Source organism: Oncorhynchus mykiss, chromosome 12, assembly GCF_013265735.2.
Source record: "Oncorhynchus mykiss isolate Arlee chromosome 12, USDA_OmykA_1.1, whole genome shotgun sequence".
In the NCBI taxonomy this organism is placed as follows: domain Eukaryota; kingdom Metazoa; phylum Chordata; class Actinopteri; order Salmoniformes; family Salmonidae; genus Oncorhynchus; species Oncorhynchus mykiss.
Window position 1 is genome coordinate 51,611,759 of NC_048576.1, and position 24,087 is coordinate 51,635,845.

At 43.1% G+C, this 24,087-nt stretch overlaps 1 protein-coding gene across 4 annotated transcripts in view; it reads right to left on the reverse strand.

Annotated features, from left to right (window-relative positions):
• Positions 1-24,087, reverse strand: part of LOC110537747 (SH3 and PX domain-containing protein 2B) — an 84,723-nt gene that overhangs the window by 21,574 nt on the left and 39,062 nt on the right. For 2 of the 4 annotated variants that reach the window (XM_036937765.1, XM_021624108.2), the window contains exons 4-7: positions 15,563-15,639; positions 6,400-6,491; positions 3,240-3,265; positions 1,111-1,146 (exon numbers count right to left, since the gene is read on the reverse strand). In XM_036937765.1, coding sequence (XP_036793660.1) covers positions 1,111-1,146; positions 3,240-3,265; positions 6,400-6,491; positions 15,563-15,639 — 231 coding nt within the window. The remainder of the gene's footprint in view (positions 1-1,110; positions 1,147-3,239; positions 3,266-6,399; positions 6,492-15,562; positions 15,640-24,087) is intronic. The other 2 variants (XM_036937766.1, XM_036937764.1) reach the window with 1 other exon arrangement.

Sequence of the window (24,087 nt, forward strand, 5' to 3'; positions counted from 1 at the left end):
GCAAATAGAGGCTATTTTGAATAATCTATAATCCAAAATATTTTGATTTGTTTAATACTTTTTTGGTTACTACATGATTCCATATGTGTTATGTCTTTACTATTACTCTACAACGAAGAAAATAGTCAAAATAAAGAAAAACCCTGGATTGAGTAGGTGTGTCCAAACTTTTGACTGGTACTGTAGATCTGACCTCTCTATCAGCCACACCACCGCAGATAGAGGATGAGGATGAAGAGGAAGCAGGCATGGTTTTCGAGAAGGAAGAATAAAATGGTGGTCAGAGAGCAGAGAGGGGGAGATGTTATGACAGACGACAGGATAGGAAGGAGGGTTATGCTAATCAACCGCGTGGCTGCCACAGAGATACAGAGACAACCCACCACCAGGACACCCCAACACCTAGACTACTACAATGCTGTAGGTTAGAACAACAAGAGGGCCTGCTCTGTAATGTGCCCTTGATGGGATGACAACCAGAGCTACCCCTGGGGATGCAGAGTGTGATGCACTCATAATATCCTCTAAATGCATAATTGTCCAGAGATGGAGCCTTGTATTTAAATAATCCTGCATCACGTCTCTTGAACTAGATACTATAGATTATGAAAACTGCCACGTCTGATACCCCAAGAGCCAACGACACAGAATGAGGATGGTAATGTTGTTGTTGTTGTGGCACAGCATGCACATCTATCAAGGTGACGATTATTTCCCACAACCAAGACAGGGTTGATTTCAGCACAGGAGCAAGGGAGTTGGGCGGGGTGTACAGTCAGACACACACCATCTGGTGCCCTCTTGACATAACTAACACACCGCCATGCACATCACACAGAGTGAGCACCAAGCTTGCCCCACCCTGCCCTCTCTACCCCACCTGTCCCTAGCCTGGTCCCAGACCTGTATTTGCTTTAGCTTGATATAGAGACAGATGCGTTGGCTGAATCACATACAAGGCTATCCCTTCCCCCGCTCGACCCCGCACTGCCCAGGCCCACCTCAGAGCCACGTCCCAGCTAAAATGCCCAAAAGCCAAGGGCCCCTAACGGAGGGCTAGCAACCCAGGGGTCACATACAAAGTATGACCAAGCATGAATCTGTTACTACCTCTCTTTAGGAAAGTAGTCGCTCTCTCCACAATCCCTGATGAAGGAAAAATGAAGGAAATTGAAACTTGACATGGATGGAAAATATATGGGTTGGTTAGATGAAAAAAGAAGAGGCAAAACTCTGAAGCAAAACACTATGTAGAAGTAGTGGTGTGTATCTAACTTCAAATACATGTAATAATGATAGTCTTACATCTTTATATAGCAATCTAGAGTGAAAGTAATGGAGAGTATGCAACAATACAGCTAGAGGGCGCTCAGATCCCCATTGAGAAATGTAAACAGATGGATGCAAACACCACACAGAGTTTTTTCTCTGCCAGAGGCAATAGGACCTCTGAGTTTTCAGTCGTGGCCAAAAGTTTTGAGAATGAAACAAATATTAATTTTCACAAAGTTTGCTGCCTCAGTTTGTATAATGGCAATTTGCATATACTCCAGAATGTTTTGAAGAGTGATCAGATGAATTGAGTCCCTCTTTGCCATGAAAATGAACTGAATCCCCAAAAAACATTTCCACTACATTTCAGCCCTGCCACAAAAGGACCAGCTGACATAATGTCAGTGATTCTCTCGTTAACACAGGTGTGAGTGTTGACGAGGACAAGGCTGTAGATCATGCTGTCATGCTGATTGAGTTTGAATAACAAACTGGAAGCTTCAAAAGGAGGGTGCTGCTTGGAATCATTGTTCTTCATCTGTCAACAATGTTTTCCTGCAAGGAAACACGTGACGTCATCATTGCGTTGCAGAAAAAGGGCTTCACAGGCAAGGATATTGCTGCCAGTAAGATTGCACCTAAATCAACCATTTATCGGATCATCAAGAACTTCAAGGAGAGCAGTTCAATTGTTGTGAAGAAGGCTTCGGGGCGCCCAAGAATGTCCAGCAAGCACCAGGATCGTCTCCTAAAGTTGATTCAGCTGCGGGATCGGGGCAACACCAGTACAGAGCTTGCTCTGGAATGGCAGCAGGCAGGTGTGAGTGCATCTGCACGCACAGTGAGGCGAAGACTTTTGGAGGATGGCCTGGTGTCAAGAAGGGCAGCAAAGAAGCCACTTCTCTCAAGGAAAAACATGAGGGACAGACTGATATTCTGCAAAAGGTACAGGGATTGGACTGCTGAGGACTGGAGTAAAGTCATTTTCTCTGATGAATCCCCTTTCCGACTGTTTGGAGCATCCGGAAAAAAGCTTGTCCGGAGAAGACAAGGTGAGCACTACCATCAGTCCTGTGTCATGCTAACAGTAAAGCATCCTGAGACCATTCATGTGTGGGGTTGCTTCTCAGCCAAGGGAGTAGGCTCACTCACAATTTTGCCTAAGAACACAGCCATGAATAAAGAATGGTACCAACACATCCTCCGAGAGCAACTTCTCCCAACCATCTAGGAACAATTTGGTGATGAACAATGCAATTTCCAGCCTTTTCCAGCACCTTGCCATAAGCCAAAAATGATAACTAAGTGGCTCGGGGAACAAAACATCTATATTATGGGTCGACGGCAGGAAACTCCCCAGACCTTAATCCCATTGAGAACTTGTGGGCAATCCTCAAGAGGCGGGTGGACAAACAAAAACCCACAAATTCTGACAAACTCCAAGCATTGATTATGCAAGAATGGGCTGCCATCAGTCAGGATGAGGCCCAGAAGTTAATTGATAGCATGCCAGGGCGGATTGCAGAGGTCTTGAAAAAGAAGGGTCAACACTGCAAATATTGACACTCTGCATCAACTTTATGTAATTGTCAATAAAAGCCTTTGACACTTATGAAATGCTTGTAATTATACTTCAGTATTCCATAGTAACATCTGACAAAAATATCTGAAGACACTGAGGCAGCAGACTTTGTGAAAATTCATATTTGTGTCATTCTCAACTTTTGGCCACGACTGTACTATGGCTGGACTCTTTAAATACTGGTGCAGGATATGCTAATCCTAATCTATCCCAGATGATATTAAATACTGGTGCAGGATATGTTAATCCTAATCTATTCCAGATGATATGAAATACTGGTGCAGGATATGTTAATCCTAATCTATTCCAGACGATATTGCCCACATAAACGTAATACCACAAACAATAATAACTTATACCAAAATGTAATACAAAACTTCCTTACCTGGCTTCTTCTTTCCGATGGGTTCCCTGTAAAAGAGAGAAAAAAAATCATTAGAATCAAGTAAGAGGAAATATACTACTTGGACAGAGTCAGTAAAGGAGTTTGGAACGTTTTATTACTTAGAAACACTTTGAAAATATTTCCACCTACGTAACGACGGATATATGTCTCTGAAAACTCTAAAAATATCAAAACGTTAACCCTGTGAATAACCACACTGATTCTATTTATTTAATTCAGGCAAGTTTTGGGACTCGATTCAATTTGACCACTATTCAATCACATTCAAATCTCAGCTATACATTTGTTCTGCTAGTCATGCAAGCTCTAGTCTAGATGAGTGAAACTAAACTCTGCGAGATCCATTACACATCTACAGATGTGTTGACCTTTGCACCAGATGAGAGGGGATATGGTTGATAGTGAGTTTCTGAAACTAGGCTGAATGAGAACATGATACTATATCCGCTCAGTCTGCTTTATCCATTTGGACTGCGATCCTCTAGCCATTCTCATTTGTGGTAGCCGATTCAATGTCCAGATGCCCAGGGAGACTGAGGTGGCTAATTCAGCCTGACTTTCTATTCTTTCTATACTCTCTCTCTCTCACACACACACACACACACACACACACACACACACACACAAACTGTCCATCTTATTTTCCTCCTGAATAAAATTCACTCTCAATCACATAATGTATTGTTCGCCAGGCAACTCTGTTATTGCGCTAGCCACAGAGCATCTGCTACATTACTTAAATGTAATATATCTACAGCCATTAGTTTGACTATTAGCGTACTGTCAAGAGTCTCCAGCCAAGACAGCCACAGCTCCACCACTAGCCTGACTTATCAAAGGGAAGCAGACAGCTAGTGGCAGACTGGAGTCAGAACAGGGTCAGAAAGGCAATGCACTGTCCAGTATTCTGTATTCCGGAAGTACATTACAAGAGTTTTCCATAAGATCAAATCAGCCCTCCCCCTCACGCTAAATGAGGTTGTATTGGACCATGGATGAGTCAATCATGGTCAAGGATACATTGAATAGGAGGACCAACACATTCGTGGTGGGATGGGAGGACTGTGTTCAATATGGAGCTTTAAAACCTAGAGCAAGCCCATTCCACTACCAGGTGCCAGACCACAAGAGGTCCTAACCAATGACGAGCTAGCAATACGGGGGCTCATCCTCTCTTCTACATCTTCCTTATACCTCTCCACTATCTCTCCTTTCCTCTCCTCGCCTGTCTTTTATATCTCCCCTCCTCTACCGCTCCCTTTCCTCTCTCCACTACTCTCTCATGCCTGCTACTTCAATCTCGCCAATGGACAGACAGTGACATCCCTCCTTACTCTGGTAGATTTATAGAGGGCTGTATAGCGACCCAAGAGAGAAGGGCTGGTGACACGATGTCAGCCCAGCTGAACACAGTCTGCATTAGAAGAGAGCTGTAATCCAATTTTAATAAAGACAAACCAAGGTCTTTTCTAAATTCATCTGCCTCTCCCTCCGACCCTCCATCCTCCCCTCCCCCGTCCCTAGAAGCAGATGCTTGGAGTTTGTCTGTCTGAGAGGTAGCTAATAAGGTATGTGTCCTTGGCAACGGCCAGAGGGAACTAGCTCTCCTCCATCTGTCTGTCTAAGGAGGTGACCTGACAGCAGCCATTCATAGTGGCCAGAGCAGTGACAGGCCTTGTATTCTTCTCCTTCCACAGAGATTCATCTCCTCTGCAGTTACTGAACACATATTGTATCAAACAATCAGGCACCAGGCAGCCATTTTGGATTTCGACCAAGGTACTCATGCTGCAATAATGTCGATGGCCAACAAACTCTGAGGAATGATAAGCATCCTTGTGCAAAATCACTGATTGACGGTGCAGAATTATATTGTTGATGTTCAGTCACATTCTTTGACTTGTGCGTCAAATGGCGCACAGCAACAAAAAAAAAGCTAAATCGACAAACTAGCGCAGAAAAGTGTCTGGTTAAGATTGGACAGCCTAGATAAGATTGTAACATTACTCCCATAAACCCTGAAGTAGTTTTGGGATGTGTGAGTCGAACGCCTCTCTACATAAATAAATAGAACACATAGACCTAGTTAGGTGGCGAGAAGACTGTAGCTGAGCATGTCAAAGTACACATAGATAGGAAGCTGTTTGCTATAGCAGAAAAACTAGTAAGACAAATGTGGGACTTGTCAAATGGTGAAGGAAGAAAAATATCATCTGAAAAGCAGCAGGTTTGATACATTTCACCAGCAGGTTTGATACATTTCACCAGCAGGTTTGATACTTTTCACCAGCAGGTTTGATACATTTCACCAGCAGGTTTGATACATTTCACCAGCAGGTTTGATACATTTCACCAGCAGGTTTGATACATTTCACCAGCAGGTTTGATACATTTCACCAGCAGGTTTGATACATTTCACCAGCAGGTTTGATACATTTCACCAGCAGGTTTGATACATTTCACCAGCAGGTTTGATACATTTCACCAGCAGGTTTGATACATTTCACCAGCCATCACTGGGCAAGCAATAGATTAAAGGCCCAGTGCACTCAAAAGCAGTCACCTGTAACCACTAGTAACCCCTCCTGCCCTCCAGGCGTCTGGTAGCTCAACAACACATACGTGATGGGGGGTAAATGGCGTGGTGACTTTATGACTTGTGTTGGCACGTTGTAACTGTCAGGCCGACTATGACACTAATGTGTTGAGTGAGATTTACAAGAGTTCATGCCGCCTCAGCAGTTCTCTCATACACTGCTCCGCTAGGCTACATGTTATGTAGCTCTCACTCAGGGCAAACCAACCGCTCCCCCCTCCAACACAGCAATACCAGAGGGAGCATGACATCATGGTCATTACACTCTATTATAACCTATTACTGATGGATTGGCTTGTTTCAACATGAAATGAAATGGTGGTCAGGAGGAGGTCCTTTCTGCTACTTCATGAAACAAAGCCTGCACAAAGCATTGTGCTTCTTTTTCTTTATTTGTAGTGTTTGTTGTTGGCCCAGTACACACACGTTGAATGTTTGAATGTGCCTACTGTATGACTTATATGTATTTGTGCTGCTTGTCAGACTGTGTGACAGTGTGTTCCTTTGACAAGAAGGTGACGAATGGTGCGATGTGTAGCTTACTCTTTAGGTGGGTTGAGGTCTTCAGGACGGGTCTCGAAGAATACACGAACCTCCTCACACTGGGATACGTACACGGGCAGCTGAATCAGAGCCTGCGCATAAACACAGAAACACACGAAGGTTTGAATGTTAATCAGAACCAAATGAAGAGTTTCATTCCAAAAAGCTATGCAGTATATCCATTTTCCAAATTGTTGGTAAAGTTGATTTTATTGATTAAAGAAATTGAGAAATTGTTAAAAAAAAATCACTATCTAATCATGGTATGGGGTTGTTCAATGACAGACATGTATTGCTTCATATCCACCTCACTCTCACAGAAATAAGTAGTACTGCTAGGTTTTACCATTGTTATGTTTGGAGGAAAGAGGGAGGCCTGCAAGCCAAATACCACCATCCCAAACGTGATGCCATCTATTTTGTGAAGAGCACCAGTCCCTTCTGCAGCAAAGTACCCCCACAATATGATGCTGCCACCCCCGTGCTTCACGTTTGGGATGGTGTTCTTTGGCTTGCAAGCCTCCCCTTTTCTTACAAACATAACGATGGTCATTATGGCCAAACAGTTCTATTTGTTTCATCAGACCAGAGGACATTTTCCAAAAAAGTACGATCTTTGTCCCCATGTGCAGTTGCAAACCATAGTCTGGCTTTTTTCTGGCGGTTTTGGAGCAGTGGCTTCTTCCTTGCTGAATGTCGACATAGGACTCGTTTTACTGTGGATATAGATACTTTTGTACCTGTTTCCTCCAGCATCTTCACAAGGTCATTTGCTGTTCTGGGATTCATTTGCACTTTTTGCACCAAAGTACGTTCATCTCTAGGAGACAGAACGCGTCTCCTTCCTGAGCGGTATGATGGCTGCGTGGTCCCATGGTGTTTATACATGTGTGTTATTTTTTGTACAGATGAACGTGGTACCTTCAAGTGTTTAGAAATTTCTCCCAAGGATGAACCAGACTTGTGGAGGTCTACAATTTACAAGAGTTCTTGGCTGATTTCCTTTGCTTTTCCGCAGATGTACTGATTTTGAAGGTAGGCCTTGAAATACAGCCACAGGTACACCTCCAATTGATGCAAATTATGTCAATTAGCCTGTCAGAAGCTTCTAAAGTCATGACATAATTTTCTGGAATTTTCCAGGCTGTTTAAAGGCAGAGTCAATTTAGTGTTTGTACACTTCTGACCCACTGGAATTGTGATACAGTGAGTTGTAAGTGAAATAATCTGTCTAAACAATTGTTGGAAAAATTACTTGTGTCATGCAGAAAGTGGATGTCCTAACCGACTTGCCAATACTATAGTTTGTTAACAAGAAATGTGTGGAGTGGTTGAAAACTAGTTTTATGACTCCAACCTAAGTGTATGTAAACCTCCGACTTCAACTGTATATATTATAAGTCAATATAGTAGTAATATGATATCTGTATTTAAAGAATTTACATTTGACATTTACCAGATGCTCTTATCCAAGGCTGTAAGGTTCTGCTTTCCTTTTCTTAGCCAACCTTGTTCTTTTTCTTTGTGTTCTGGAATGTAGCCCTGTCTTTCATATTTTCTTTGATTTCACCTGTTCGTTTTTCTCACCTGGTCTCATCAGCTTCCCTATTTAGTTCAGTTCTTTCTGTTTGTATGGCTGTGCGGTGTTGTTTGTTTTTGACCATTGTCTGCCTGTGACCACGATTCCTGCCTTCTGCGAAGGCTTACGAAACATCTGCTGTGCTCTGCGTGTGAACCTACAACTTTTTCTCCCTGAGTATTCACCACAAGAGAGAAATACATAAGTGCATTAATCTTAAGATAGCCAGGTGACACAACCACATATCACAGTGAAATATACAGGATACGAACATTCCATTCCAGCTAAACAATGGATATAGAGTTGTGCAAAATAAAATACATTTTCATTTACATGTTTTAAACATCTGAGCACAGTAATATTTTACACACACATGAACTTACCCATAAGCAATCATTTCTTATGAAAGAACACATGAAATATTTGTGGATATAGCATTTTGGAAATAAACTCAAATGCTGCTATTGTATTTATGCCAGTGGCAGTGGTATTGGGAGTAGTGGTGTTCACTAGGAAATATGTAGCCTGTTTCAAAGGGGAACTACTACATGACAAATAGTGATACAGCAAAGTGAATGACAGCTATAGTACAGATGCTACATTCAAATACCACGTCCTCTTGCGTAGGCAAAACAACATACAGCAGGCATTACTACCCAACCACACCAACATAGATAAAGCATCTACTGTACCTAAATGGAGCTGGGCGTCCACTCTATTCTATTTCCTGTTTCTAATCTAACATCATTGATCCTTTCTCCCTGTGGGGGCCCGCAGGGCTGTGGCTCTGACCACAGCTCTGTGGCTAATCTAGTGGTGGGGGTGACATGCAGGCTGACAGGGCCATTCCACAGGAGATGAAAGGCTAACTGGCCTGAGATATCTCTCTCCCTTTCTCAGCCTCAAAGGCCTCAGCACCTCAGTGATCCAACTGATCCAATGCCTAGAACCAGCTGGTGGGTCTCTCCAACAAAACAGCCCTTATTATCACTGTGTGCAGAGAGGCAAGCATGCAGCACACTCCTCGCTGCCATGAGGCATTTCTCAAAGCTATCCATCTCAGCCTCAGGCCCAGCGTACGTCTGCATTTAATAAGGCTAAGTGCCTCAGTACTGTCCACCCAGAAAGGGGCAGCTCTCTCTCGCTCCCCGACAGCCTGAATTATGATATGGCTGGCCCGTATCATAAAATACTGGCCAGCCAGAGTTCAAGGTGCCCTTGTCCAGTGTGGCACCTAGCCCTTTTTGACTCACCGTATTGGAAGCCGTGCCAACAGACTGCCCATGCTAAAAGTATGGGAGGATTGCCATAGGCTTAGCTGAAACCCTATTCTCCATTAGCGTCGGGGCAAGAGGGTGTGCGTGTGTGCGCGTGCATACGTACGTGTGTGACTGTCCAGTGGTCAATTACAAAGATTAAAATGCCTTTTTTAATGGGAGAAAAATCAAAATGATTCTCTGGAGTCAGCTAAGAGACAGATGATAAATGTTTTAAGTGTTGACCTCCAGAGGAGCCCCTTCATCCCCTGGTCCTTCTGACTGAATCTGGTACACTGTGTATGGGGTTAGGAAGAACATACTCCCCCTGTATTTCTCACCCCTTCCCTCTGCCTGTGACCTGGTAGGTCATTAGTATTCTCCCCAGAGACTGGGAGCCGGAAGGCACATTACAGCAAATTGACTTTATTGGTGCTCTTTACAGCCGTCAGCATTAACCTAATTGTGTGTGTGTGTGTGTGTGGGGAAGTGTGTGTGTGGCGTTGAGTGCATGTGTGCAAGTCAAACAGAAAACAGTGAAGGTGGGGAGAGAACACACATATATTACATGTATATACAAGTAGATTATAGGAGTGGCAGATAGCCTAGTGTTTAGAGCGTTTGGCCAGTAACTGAAAGGTTGCTGGATCAAATCCCTGAGCTGACCAGATAAAAATCTGTCGTTCTGCCCATGAGCAAGGCAGTTAACCCACTGTTCCCCAGGCGCCGAGACGTGGATGTCGATTTAAGGCAGCCTCTCTGATTCAGAGGGGTTGGGTTAAATGCGGAAGACACATTTCAATTGAAAGCATTCAGTTGCACAACTGACTCGGTATCCCCTTTTCCCTTTCTTAAACAGCATACACCAGCATTCTATAGCCCACCCTTTCCAAACAATGGCAATTCTGAAGATTGTTTCTCAATGGTAAAAGGGCAAAACTGGAGTGAAAACCTATATCCTCCAAGAATCAACGTCTCCTCTCCAACAGCAGAAACTCCAGCAAAGGTCATTCCATGCGAGTCAAGTTCAGGTTTAGGACTCACTCAGCATTTTGACAGAAAGGTCGAAATGGTGATCCTCTGAGCCAAACATGAAAGCAACTACACTGAACAAAAACATAAATGCATCATGCAACAATTTCAAATATTTTGCTGAGTTGTAGTCAATAAAGAAATCAGTCAATTGAAAGAAATGCATTAGGCCCTAATCTATGGATTTCACATGACTGGGAATACAGATGTGCATCTGTTGGTCACAGATACCTTAAAAAAAAGGTAGGGATCTGGATCAGCATTTGCCTCATGACACATCTCCTTCACATAGAGCTGATCAGGCTGTTGATTGTGACGTCCGGAATGTTGTCCCGCTCTTCAATTCTGTGTGAAGTTGCTGAATATTGGCGGAAACTGGAACATGCGTTCATACATGAAGATCCAGAGCATCCCAAACATGCTCAATGGGTGATATGTCTGGTGAGTATGCAGGCCATGGAAGAACTTGGACAGTTTCAGCTTCCAGGAATTGTCTACAGATCCTTGTGACATGGGGCAGTGCATTATTATGCTGAAACATGAGATGATGGGGGAGGATAAATGGCACCACAATGAGCCTCAGGATCTCGTCACAGCATCTCTATTATTTCAAATTGCCATTGATAAAATGCAATTGCGTTCGTTGTCCGTAGCTTATGCCTTCCTATACCATAACTCCACCGCCACCATGGGGCACATTGTTCACAATGTGGACATCAGCAAACAACTCACCTACACGATGCCATACACGCTTTCTGAAATCTGCCCGGTACATTTGAACCCAGAATTAATCTGAAGAGCACACTTCAGCGTGCTAGTGGCCATCGAAGGTGAGCTTTTGCACACTGAAGTCGGTTACAACGCAGAACTGCTGTCAGGTCAAGACCCTGGTGAGGACGCTGAGCATGCAGGTGAGCTTCCATGAGAAGGTTTCTGACAGTTTGTGCAAAAATTCCTCTGTTGTGGAAACGCACAGTTTCAACAGCTGTCTGGGTAGCTGGTCTCAGAAGATCCCACAGGTGAAGAAGCCAGATGTGGAGGTCCTGGGATAGCGTGGTTACACATGGTCTGCAGTTGTGAGGTCGGTTGGATGTACTGCCAAATTCTCTAAAACGACATTGGAGGCGGCTTATGGTAGAGAAATAAACAGCTCTGGTGGACATTTATGCAGTCAGCATGCCAATTGCACACGCCCTCAAAACGCGAGACATCTATGGCATTGTGTTCTGTGACAAAATTGCACATTTTAGATGACCTTTTATTGTCCCCAGCACAGGGTGCACCTGTGTAATGATCATGTTGTTTAATCAGCTTCTTGATATGCCACACCTGTCAGGTGGGTGGATTATCCTGGATAAGAATAAATGCTCACTAACAGGGATGTAAACAAATTTGTGCACAACATTTGTGAGAAAGAAGGTTCTTGCGGTTTGGAAAATTTCTGGCATCTTTTATTTCAGCTCATGAAACATGGACCCAACACTTTACATTTTGTTCAGTATATTAAGTAAACACCTTACATTTTTCACTCGGACAGCCCTCTGTCTTGACCAGGGTCAAGACAGAGGGGTGCCACCCCCCAACCCCCCTCTCTCCAAACTAGCCAGCCAGACTGGACAGAACCACAGACCTTTGATCTGACCCCCCCTCCCCCATTAAAGACACTCACCCAGTGGTATGGTTGCAAAGACGGGGTACTTGAAACTTTCAAACTTTACCAGTAAACTACCAGAATGTTGTTATTTTATGTAATCTATTACAAAATATCTAGTGGCTCATTTGGGTACTTGATGATTTTAAAATGAATAATTAGAATGACAACATACATCAACATAGTGAATACCATTCTTGTTTAACATGAAAGTTTCAGCATGACATTTTTTACACACATTTATTTATTTTACTATGTCAATATGGATTTGTTTTCAATGTTTTGACCTCAAACTGGTGTCAGTTCTGAAAAAAGTCAATAGTTGAAAGAGGTGCAGAGTTCAAAATAACGAAAACAATGTCATTGCTGATTAGATGCTTTAAACATGTATTAGGCTATTTTCTCTTGAACCATATGGTCTATCTACTATAAATTCATGGACAATATGGACACAGATATAAAGAATGAATACTATTTATTAATTTACTGTAAGTTAATAAAACGATAACAAAGTCAGTTTCAAACATCGCTGCTAATAACAGCTAGTTTCCAGACCGGACGTGTGCGTGCACCATCGTGCGCAAATAGATTTTGTCCCCCCACACCAAAACGCGATCATGACACGCAGGTTGAAATATTTAAAAAAACTCTGAACCAATTATATTAATTTGGGGACAGGTCCAAAAGCATTAAATATTTATGGCAATTTAGCTAGCTAGTTTGCAGTTGCTAGCTTATTTGTCCTATTTAGCTAGCTTGCAAGCCAATTTGTCCTAGGATATAAATGTTGAAATGGTCCTCTACACCGACAATTAATCCACACATAAAACGGTCAACCGATTCGTTTCTAGTCATCTCTCCTCCTTCCAGACTTTTTCTTCTTTGTACTTTATATGGCAATTGGCATATTTATAGTGTTACTTTTATAGTGTTACCACAACAACCGATCGAACTCTGTTCATCTTTCAATCCCCCATGTGGGTATAACCAATGAGGAGATGGCACGTGGGTATCTGCTTCTATAAACCAATGAAGAGATGGGAGAGGCAGGACTTGCACCGCGTTCAGAGTCACAAATAGAACTGACTTCTATTTTAGCGCTTGGCAGCGCAGACACTCGTTGGCACGTGTGAGCAGTGTGGGTTTAATGATTGAATAACATGTATGTATGTGTAAATGTATTTTGCAACGCTCGCGCATGTGACATGAGAGGTGTGGTCAGCATGTTACTCATACCACTCCCAGACAGTCCTAGCTACATTTTTGCTTAAGAAAATGCTCTTTGCTAAGAAGCTATTTTTGTTTATTTTTGACCATTTTTTTATGGAAATAAGAACTGTAAGGTAATTAATTGTTACCCAAAAATGTTTTGATATTGTGATAAAAACAGATGCATTGAGTCTATAAAGGCAATCCATCAACACAGTCAACAAAGAGACTATCGATCATAGGTGGCCGTAGATCTAAACATTGAATTATTCAATGCTGTATCCAGACGACTTTGTTAACTTCTCTAGGGTAGGGGGCAGCATTTGGAATTTTGGATGAAAAGCATGCCCAAATTAAACTGCCTTCTACTCAGGCCCAGAAGATAGGATATGCATATAATTGGTAGATTTGGGTAGAAAACACTCTAAAGTTTCCGAAATTGTTAAAATAGTGTCTGTGAGTATAATCGAACTGATTTGGCAGGTGAAAACCTGAGAAAGATCCATTCAGGAAGTAGGATTTTTTTGCTGTTGTTTTAGTTTTCTATTCAATTCCATTACAGTATCCATTGACTTAGGACTCAAATTGCAGTTCCTATGCCTTCCACTAGATGTCAACAGTCTTTAGAAATGGTTTCAGGCTTATATTCTGAAAAATGAGGGCGTAAGAGCAGTCTGAATGAGTGGACCCTGCCGTGTCACAGAGCTTTTTCATGCGCTCGACCGAGAGAGTGCCTTTCTTGTTTACCTTTTATATTGACGACGTTATTGTCCGTTTGAAATATTATCGATGATTTAGGCGAAAAACAACCTGAGGATTGAATATAAACATCATTTGACATGTTTCTATGAACTTTACGGATACAATTTGGATTTTTTGTCTGCCTGTTGTGACTGCGTTTGAGCCTGTGGATTACTGAAGAAAACGCGCAGAGGTTTTTGGTTAAAAAGATTGACTTTATCGAACAAAAGGAACATTTATTGAATAAATGAATATCTTCTGAGTGCAACCATATGAAGACCATCAAAGGTGAGTGATTAATTGTATCTCTATTTCTGACTTGTGTAACTCTTCTTCTTGGCTGGTTACTGTTTGTAATGATTTGTCTGCTGGGTGATGTTCTCAAATAATCACAAGGTATGCTTTCGCCGTAAAGCATTTTTAAAATCTGACACTGTGGTTGGATTCACAAGAAGTTCATCTTTTAACCTATGTAAAATAGTTGTATCTTTTCTGAATTTTTATAATGAGTATTTCTGTAATTGAATTTGGTGCTCTGCAATCTCACTGGATGTTGGCCAGGTGGGACGCTAGCATCCCACATAACCTAGAGAGGTTAAGCCCTCCTTGACAAAGAGGAGAGCAGTTGTATTAAACATTTTCTTTGTATTCAATGTGTTAATTTGTATTGAGGATGCTACTAAATCAGTATATCAAAGTCCTCTATGGAACCCAGAACAACAACAAATGTGACTGCAGACCAGACTGAGGAAGTTCTATGTGATCCCATAGAAGTGGTGCAAACTTAGTCTAAAACTATTCACATAAACCTAAACACACCCACAACACATCAACTCTAGAACCTTAGTTTCCCAAAATGACCCCCTGAGGTAGCCTGACCCCTAGGCCTCCCCTCCCATGTGTACCCCATCTCTCTCACCAGTGTCCTGGCTTCATAAACAAAGGTTCTCTGGCAACATGCCAGGGAATATGTTGTTTTTTAAGAGCATGACTGAGATGGAACCACCTTTCAAAAATTCCCCAGGCAACATAAAAAGGCAGTTCTGGTTTATAGGAAAGCCCTTTAAAAGTAAACATGGCCCACTGGGCACAGACATCAATTCAACGTCTAGTCCACGTTGGTTCAACATAATTTCATTAATATGATGTTGAAACTATGCTGATTCAACCAGTGTGTGCCTAGTGGTTAAGGGCTTGTAAGCAAGCATTTCACGCTAACGTCTACACTTGTTTTATTCGGAATTTCCGCAATGTCTAATTCCTGAAGAAAATATCATATTTTCGAGGATGACTGATTTTGTTATCGTATATTTCCCAGTGGGTAATGATAAACGTATAAAATATGCATGTTTTTAACATTGCTAGTGCATTGGTCTTTGTATAGAGAAACAGAATGGCTATAACAGGTCAGTGGAACTAGAAACTAGGGTGTATGAAATCCAAAACAGTCTAACTCTGACTGCCATGCTATCAGTGAGGTAAACCGGTCAGCAGGATCATGAATGCAAACCCCTGGCTCTTGTCTGAAGCTCTATCTACCACAGTGCTAATGTCCTAATACCTGAGATTTAGGTTCCTCTCTAGGCTTCTTCCCCATGGGAGGTTTTAGGGGTTCAAGTTTGGGTCATGTGGAAGATGTAATACCCCTGAATTTCCCCAATAGCTGAGCAGTGGTCTCAGTCAGAGCCTACTCACCCTGCAGTACTCGTTAATAGGCCTCAGGCGCTTCATGGCCACATCCCTGATATGGCTTCTCCTGAACAGGATCTTCCCTGGAAGGAAGAAGAACAACAGTCTTTAGGATCTAATGTACATGTCTTACAAAGATACAAAGCCCTCTAGCCTCCCCTCTTATCCTAGTCCTCAACCAATAGTCTCACGTTATATATAGTACATACTCAAACTGTATGATAATTCAGTATTTGAATGGTGTGGATTCACATTAGCAATTATACAAGCAGACATAAACAATTATAAATACTCCATAACTGCAATAGTCCGTTTTTACGGATTACAATATTCACTTTTGATGGAAAATGTTACGTTTGTGCTTTTCTAATAACCAATTAGACTTGTTTCACGCAAGTGACTGATTGATCGTGCATGTGAGGAATCCTCACTATCAGTATAAGCAATTTGGCAGTACGCCCAGAACATTGTTTTGAGTACCGAAAGAGGTATCTCAGTTTCAAGGTCTCAGCTTGGAGAGAAGAAGCCTCTTGAGGTATTGGTCATTCACATGCAGGAACCACACGTTAATGATGAATTAATGATGAATAATGAATAATGTAAATCATGCAATTATAACTTGTCTGTGTAAACAGTATATAAGAGAACTAACGGGACTGCCCCGGCAGAGCTCCCAACCGACGTGTACTATGGTTTGTTGGAATCTTCTTCAGCATGCTGATAATAAAGAATGCTTCATTTAATAGGTGAAAACCAGGTGTTCCTGGTGGTCATTTCCACAACAGTTTGGTGCCTGTGGAGCTTTCTAGTGAGGGTCTGGGAGGAAAACCGGTGGCCCATTTTCTGTAGCATGAGGGAAATTCCCAAATGAGCAAAAGACGATGAGGACCCGCCCAGACCAGACCCTTACTGCGAGGGTTGAGGGACACGGCAACTGATTTCAGTATATCAATTCAATTGTATGAAAATTATTACAAAATAAATTAAACTAAACATTAAAATGAAATGACGTCTATTTGGTCTGGGACCACTGTAGTCTGGGACTACTAGAAAGGTACCATAGTCTCTGGGAGGCTAAAGTCGTCTGGGACTACTGAGGTGGGTAAGGGCTGTTCAGAGAAGCCCCACTGACAGCTGTCTATAGGCATTTCTGGGAATTGTATATGTGGTCTGGGACTACTGAGTGTGTTTGGATAATACGTTTCGATATATAACGTTAGCTAGAGGTTCTATCCTCCACCGCCCATCATAGTCTGGGACTACTAGTACTACTCTGGACTCCCGAGTGGCGTAGAGGTCTAAGGCACTGCATCACAGTTCTAGAGGTATCACTACAGACCCTGGTTCGATTCCAGGCTGTATCACAACTGGCCGTGATTGAGAGTCCCATGGTGCGGCTCACAATTGGCCCAGCGTCGTCCTGACTTGCCTAGTTAAATAAACGTAAAATAAATAAAAAAATACTAGTAATAACACAAGGTGTTATTGAGCACGGTGTGCTGTTTTATATGTATAGGAAGTAGCGGCAAGAACCATTGAAGAAACATATGGTGCTTAGGATGTACTGACAGAGAATCATTGAAGATGCACATGAAGTGTTGTGGATGTGAAAACCTAAGCTTTATAATGTTATATAGGGATTATGTGTGATGTGAAAGAGGTGTGTGTCTGAAAGAATACCCTAGACAGTTCTGTGTGAGCGGAGTTTCTCGATCTATAACGTTATCTAGGGGTTCAGTCCACCACCACCCGTCGATCTACAGATAATGACCACTGACAGGAGAAGCCATTGACAAGTTTGAGAGGGTAACAGCTGTGATGGGTAAGGGCTGTTCAGAGAAACCCCACTGACAGCTGTCTATAGGCATCTCTGGGACATGTCTATGTGGTCCGGGACTACTGAGATTTCCTTGAGAAAATGATAGGCAGCAACTCAAACAGGAAGTACCCGTGCTCAGGTCTATTCAACGCTGGTCTGACCAATTGGAATCCATGTCTCAAGATTGTTTTGATCTGGGATATGTTCCGGGTAGCCTCTGACAATAACATTGACGTATACACGGACACGATGACTGAGTTCATCAGGAAATGTATAGGGGATGTTGTTCCCACTGTGACTATTAAAACATGCCCAAACCAGAAACCGTGGAAAAATGACAGCATTCGCACAAAACTGAAAGCGTGAACCAGCAGATTTAACGATGGCAAGATGACTGGGAATATAGTCGAATACAAACATTATGATGCAATCAAATAGGCAAAACGTCAGTACAGAGACAAAGTGGAATCGCAATTCAACGGCTCAGACACAAGAAGTACGTGGCAGGGTCTACAGACAATCACGGATTACAAAGGGGAAACCAGCCACGTTGGGGACACCGACATCTTGCTCCCGGACAAGCTAAACACCTTCTTCGCTCGCTTTAAGGATGACACAGGTTCACCGACGCGGCCCACTCCCAAGGACAGTGGGCTTTTGTTCTCCGTGGCCGACGTAAGACAATTTAAGCATGTTAACACTCACAAGGCTGCCGGCCCAGAAGGCATCCCTAGCCGCGTCCTCAGAGCATGTGCAGACCAGCTGGCTGGAGTTTTTACGGACATATCTCTCCCTATCCCAGTATGCTGTCCCCACTTGCTTAAATATGTCCACCACTGTTCCTGTACCCAAGAAAGCAAAGGTACTAAATGACTTCTGTCATCATGAAGTGCTTTGAGAGACTATTTTAAGGATCATATCACCTCTACCTTACCTGACATCCTAGACCCACTTACATTTGCATACTGCCCCAATAAATCCACAGACGATACAATTGCCATCACACTGCACACTGCCCTATCCCATCTGGACAAGATGAATACCTATCTAAGAATGCTGTTCATTGACTACAGCTCAGCATTCAACACCATAGCACCCTCCAAGCTCATCATTAAGCTCGGGGCCCATGGTCTGAACCCTGGACTTCCTGACAGGCCCAAGGGGTGAAGGTTGGAAACAACACCTCAACTTCGCTGATCCTCAACACAGGTGCCCCACAAGGGTGTGTGTACTCCCTACTCACCCATGACTGCGTGTCCATGCATGCCTCCAACTCAATCATCACATTTTCAGAGGACACAACAGTGGTAGGCCTGGTTTCCAGCAATGATGAGACAGCCTACTGGGAGGAGGTGAGGGCCCTGGCGGTGTGGTGCCAAGAAAATAGCCTCTCCCTCAAAGTCAACAAAACGCAGAAGCTGATCGTGGACTTCAGGAAACAGCAGAGGGAGCACGCCGCTATCCACTTTGATGGGACCACAGTATTATACACATCACTGACAATCTGAAATGTTCCACCCACACAGAAAATGTGCTGAAGAAGGCACAACAGCAATATAAATATGACCCTCACAAACTTTTACAGATGCACAATTGAGAGCATCCTGTCAGGCTGTATCACCGCCTGGTATGGCAACTGCACCGCCCACAACTGCAGGGCTCTCCAGAGGGTGGTGTGGTCCGTCCAACATATCAACCACCCGAGCCACACTGCCTGCCTTCCAGGGTACCTAGAGGACCCGATGTCACAAGAAGGCCAAAAAGATCATCAAGGACATCAACCACCCGAGTCACGGCCTGTTCACCCTGCTACCATCCAGAAGGTGAGGTCAGTACAGGTGCATCAAAGCTGGGACCGAGAGACTGAAAAACAGCTTGTTATTTCAAGGCCATCAGACTGTTAAATAGCCATCACTAGCCACCACCCGGTTACTCAACCCTGCACCTTAGAGGCTGCTGCCCTATATACATAGACAGGTCACTTTAATGTTTACATACTGCTTTACTAATTTCATATTTTTGTCAGATGTTACTATGGAATACTGAAGTATAATTACAAGCATTTCAAAAGTGTCAAAGGCTTTTATTGACAATTACATGAAGTTGATGCAAAGAGTCAATATTTGCAGTGTTGACCCTTCTTTTTCAAGACCTCTGCAATCCGCCCTGGCATGTTGTCAACTAACTTCTGGGCCACATCCTGACTGATGGCAGCCCATTCTTGCATAATCAATGCTTGGAGTTTGTCATAATTTGTGGGTTTTTGATTGTCCACCTGCCTCTTGAGGATTGACCACAACTTCTCAATGGGATTAAGGTCTGGGGAGTTTCCTGGCCATGGACCCAAAACATCAATGTTTTGTTCCCCGAGCCAGACCATCATGCTGGAAAAGGAATTGTGTTCTTAGGCAAAATTGTGAGTAAGCCCACTTAGTTGGCTGAGAAGCAACCCCACACATGAACGGTCTCAGGATGCTTAACTGTTGGCATGACACAGGACCGATGGTAGCACTCACCTTGTCTTCTCCGGACAAGCTTTTTTCCAGATGCCCCAAACAATCGGAACAGGGATTCTTCAGAGAAAATGACTTTACCCCAGTCCTCAGCAGTCCAATCCCTGTACCTTTTGCAGAATATCAGTTTGTCCCTGATGTTTTTCCTTGAGAGAAATGGCTTCTTTGCTGCCCTTCTTGACACCAGGCCATCCTCCAAAAGTCTTCTCCTCACTGTGCGTGCAGATGCACTCACACCTGCCTGCTGCCATTCCTGAGCAAGCTCTGTACTGGTGGTGCCCCGAGCCCGCAGCTGAATCAACTTTAGGAGACGGTCCTGGCACTTGCCGGACTATCTTGGGTGCCTTGAAGCTGTCTTCAAAACAATTGAACCGCTCTCCTTGATGTTCTTGATGATATGATAAATGGTTGATTTAGGTGCCATCTTACTGGCAGCAATATCCTTAACTGTGAAGCCCTTTTTGTGCAAAGCAATGATGACGGCACGTGTTTCAGTGCAGGTAACCATGGTTGACAGAGGAAGAACAATGATTCCAAGCAGCACCCTCCTTTTGAAGCATCCAATCTGTTATTCAAACTCATCAGCATGACAGAGTGATCTCCAGCCTTGTCCTCGTCAACACTCACACCTGTGTTAACGAGAGAATCACTGGCATGAGGTCAGCTGGTCCTTTTGTGGCAGGGCTGAAATGCAGTGACATTTTTGGGGGGGATTCAGTTAATTTGCTTGGCAAAGAGGGACTTTGCAATTAATTGCAATTCATCTGATCACTCTTCATAACATTCTGGAGTGTATGCAAATTGCCATCATACAACTGAGGCAGCAGACTTTGTGAAAATTAATATTTGTGTCATTCTCAAAACTTTTGGCCACAACTGTAGTCCATTCCTCTAGAATGGAGATCTACTAGCAGGCTAATACAGTGGCTGGCCTCATACATAACCCAACTCTGAAACTACAATTACAGTTGTTACGTGCACTGTGAATAGTTTTGCCTTCTTGTGTCTTGTCATGAATTCATGATCAAATATAGTGGATGACATCTAAAATATATGGTCCATACCACGCAGCCACAGATATGGCCACCGGCTGGTCTGGGTTTGAGGTCACCAACAATAACAAGAAATGGATACAAATAGGCCTCCGAAAAAGTATTGAGTTCCATTTGAAAGATATATTTTTAACTGAAGTACCAATCACAGCGTCTGTTGGAGACAGAGAGGGCTCACACCACCTCTCATCATTCTCACCTCTCTTCCTTGTGAAGAGTTCTCTAATGCTCCTGAAGCCCTGTAGAAAGGGCAAGTTTGTTTGACAGGGTCAGAAAGGTTGGATGGGAATGGGGTTTGGGTGGTATTTTGGGTTGGGGGAATGGGAGTAGTAAGATTTGTAGGGCTTTATTTTATTTTATTATAATCAGGGCTAGATAAGAGCATATATATGCTCTTATCAGGTTGGTCACATTTGTTCTGGTCAATGGTCAACTTGACACCCAAGTGCCCCCCGTGCTACAGCTCTCACCTCAACACTTTCACAGCAGCTGAGGCAGGAAGACAAATGCTCTGTTGCTAATATGAACTATCCCCAAATCCCAGTGATATAATGCTGCCCTTTGTAATTAAAGTCTCTGTCGCATTAAAGCATCTTGCCGAGGGAACAGAGCATAAATACAACAAAAGAGCGCTAAGGCACCACTGGTGAGCAAGAGTCATCTGACTAGTGGGCAACTCGCTGCGTCGACCTGCACAACGCTTATTTTCATATACAGTCCTTTAAGTATTCACACCCCTTGACGTTTTATTATAATGAACTTAATTGTCCCTTGACACAACTGCTCTTTTTTTAAACATTCTTTTTTTTAAACAAATGTTAGCATTTTTCTTCCACTATCTTGATTTAGATGACTATTCAACCCCCCCTGGCAGCGGTTACAGCTGTGAATCTTTCTGGGTAAGTCTCTAAGAGCTTTGCACACATGGATTGTACAACATTTGTCCATTATTATTTTCAAAATTCTTCAAGCTCTATAAAATTGTTTGTTGATCATTGCTAGACAACCTTTTTCAGGTCTTGCCATAGATTTTCAAGCAGATTTAAGTGAACTGTAAATCGGCCACTCAAGAACATTCACTGCCTTTTTGGTAAGCAACTCCAGTGTTACTTTGTCTTTGTTTTAGGTTATTGTCCTGCTGAAAGGTGAATTCATCTCCCAGTGTCTGGTGGAAAGCAGACAACCAGGTGAACGTCTACAATTTTGCCAGAGCTTAGTTCCATTCAGTTTATTGTTGTTTTTATTCTGAAACTCCACAGTCCTTAACGATTACAAGCATGCCCATAACATGATGCAGCCACCACTATGCTTGGAAATATGCAGCATGGTACTTGGTAATGTATTGGATTTGCCCCAAACATAACACTTGGTGTTCAGGACTAAAACTAAATTGCTTTGCCACATTTTTTTGAAGTTTTACTTTAGTGCCTTTGTTGCAAACCAATAGGTGCCCTTTGTGAGGCATTGGAAACATCCCTGGTCTTTGCGGTTGAATCTGTTTTGAAATGAACTGCTCAACTGCAGGAGTTTACAGATCATTATGTGTGGGGTACAGAGATGAGGTAGTTATTTAAAAACTCTAGCTATTGCACACATTGAGTCCATGCAACTTGTGATTTGCTAAGCACATTTTTACTCCTGAACTTATTTAGGCTTGTCATAACAAAGGGGTTGAATACCAAAGCTTTTAATTTAAAAGAAAATCTACACATAATTCCACTTTAACATTAGGTATTGTGTGTAGGGAAGAGACAAATCTCAATGTAATCCATTTTTAATTCAGGCTGTAACTTAGTTGGAAAAGTAGAGGGTACAAAGTACTCTGCCGACACGCAGGAGTTCTCAGGTTTGCCTTTCAAGGAAAAGCCTACGAATACCTCGCTGTCCCCTTAGGGCTAACATTCGCTACCCAAATGTTCAGCAAGTGTGTAGTGACAGCTCTAGCACCCCTGAGAATCAAGGGACTAAGAGTATCTGCTTACATAGACGATTACATGCTTTGATCCCCGACACAGGAGCAAGTGGTACGAGACACGGCTACTCTTGTAACCCACCTCAACGAGCTAGGGTTCAAGATAAACTAGAAAGAGTTGTTTGGTGCCAGCACAGAGAATAGAATACCTACGGGTCAAGATGGATTCTATCTCTCGTTGGGCCACACTCTCTGACAGCCTTATCACATCATTCCGACAGTGCCTCTCCCTGTTCAACAGGGGGGCGCTCGGACACGCTCAAAACGTGTCACCTAGTGCTGGGGTTGATGGCGTCCATCTTGGTACTACCACTAGGACTACTGAGCGTTGGGTAACTGCTCCATTGCCCGTGTCCACGTCTGCACCACAATCAAAAGATGTAAGTTGACCACAGACTGTCTCTCGGCTCTCCGTCACTGGAAGACCCTCTCCATCTTTGCTTCGGGCACTTCCCTAGGGTTAGTGTCTTCGAGCGAGGTGGTGACGCCAGACTCACTCACAGGGTGGAGTGCAGTTCATGAGGCAAGAGCAATAAACCGACTGTGTTCACCACAGCTCCGCCACTGCTGACAGCGTTTCCTTCGCTGATACACTTTCTGCCCTTCCTTTTGGAATTGTCACATCCTGGTCTGTACATACTATGACTGGTGCCATAAACCGCCTGGGGGACATTCAGTCTACAGACTACTATATATACACACAGTACCAGTAAAAAGTTTGGACACACCTATTCATTCCAGGGTTTTTCTTTATTTTAGTATTTTCTACATTGTAGAATAATCTCTACATGGTTGAATAATAGTGAAGATATCAAAACTATGAAATAACACATATGGAATCATGTAGTAACCAAAAAAGTGTTAAACAAATCAAAATATATTTTGGATTCTTCAAGTAGCCACCCTTTGCCTTGATGACAGCTTTGCCCACGCTTGGCATTCTCTCAACCAGCTTCACCTGGAATGCTTTTCCAACAGTCTTGAAGGCGTTCCCACATAAGCTGAGCACTTGTTGGCTGCTTTTCCTTCACTTTGTGGTCCAACTCATCCCAAACCACTCTTTTCTCTGTATATATCAATGATGTTGCTCTTGCTGCGGGCGATTCCCTGATCCACCTCCACGCAGACGACACCATTCTGTATACTTCCGGCCCTTCCTTGGACACTGTGCTATC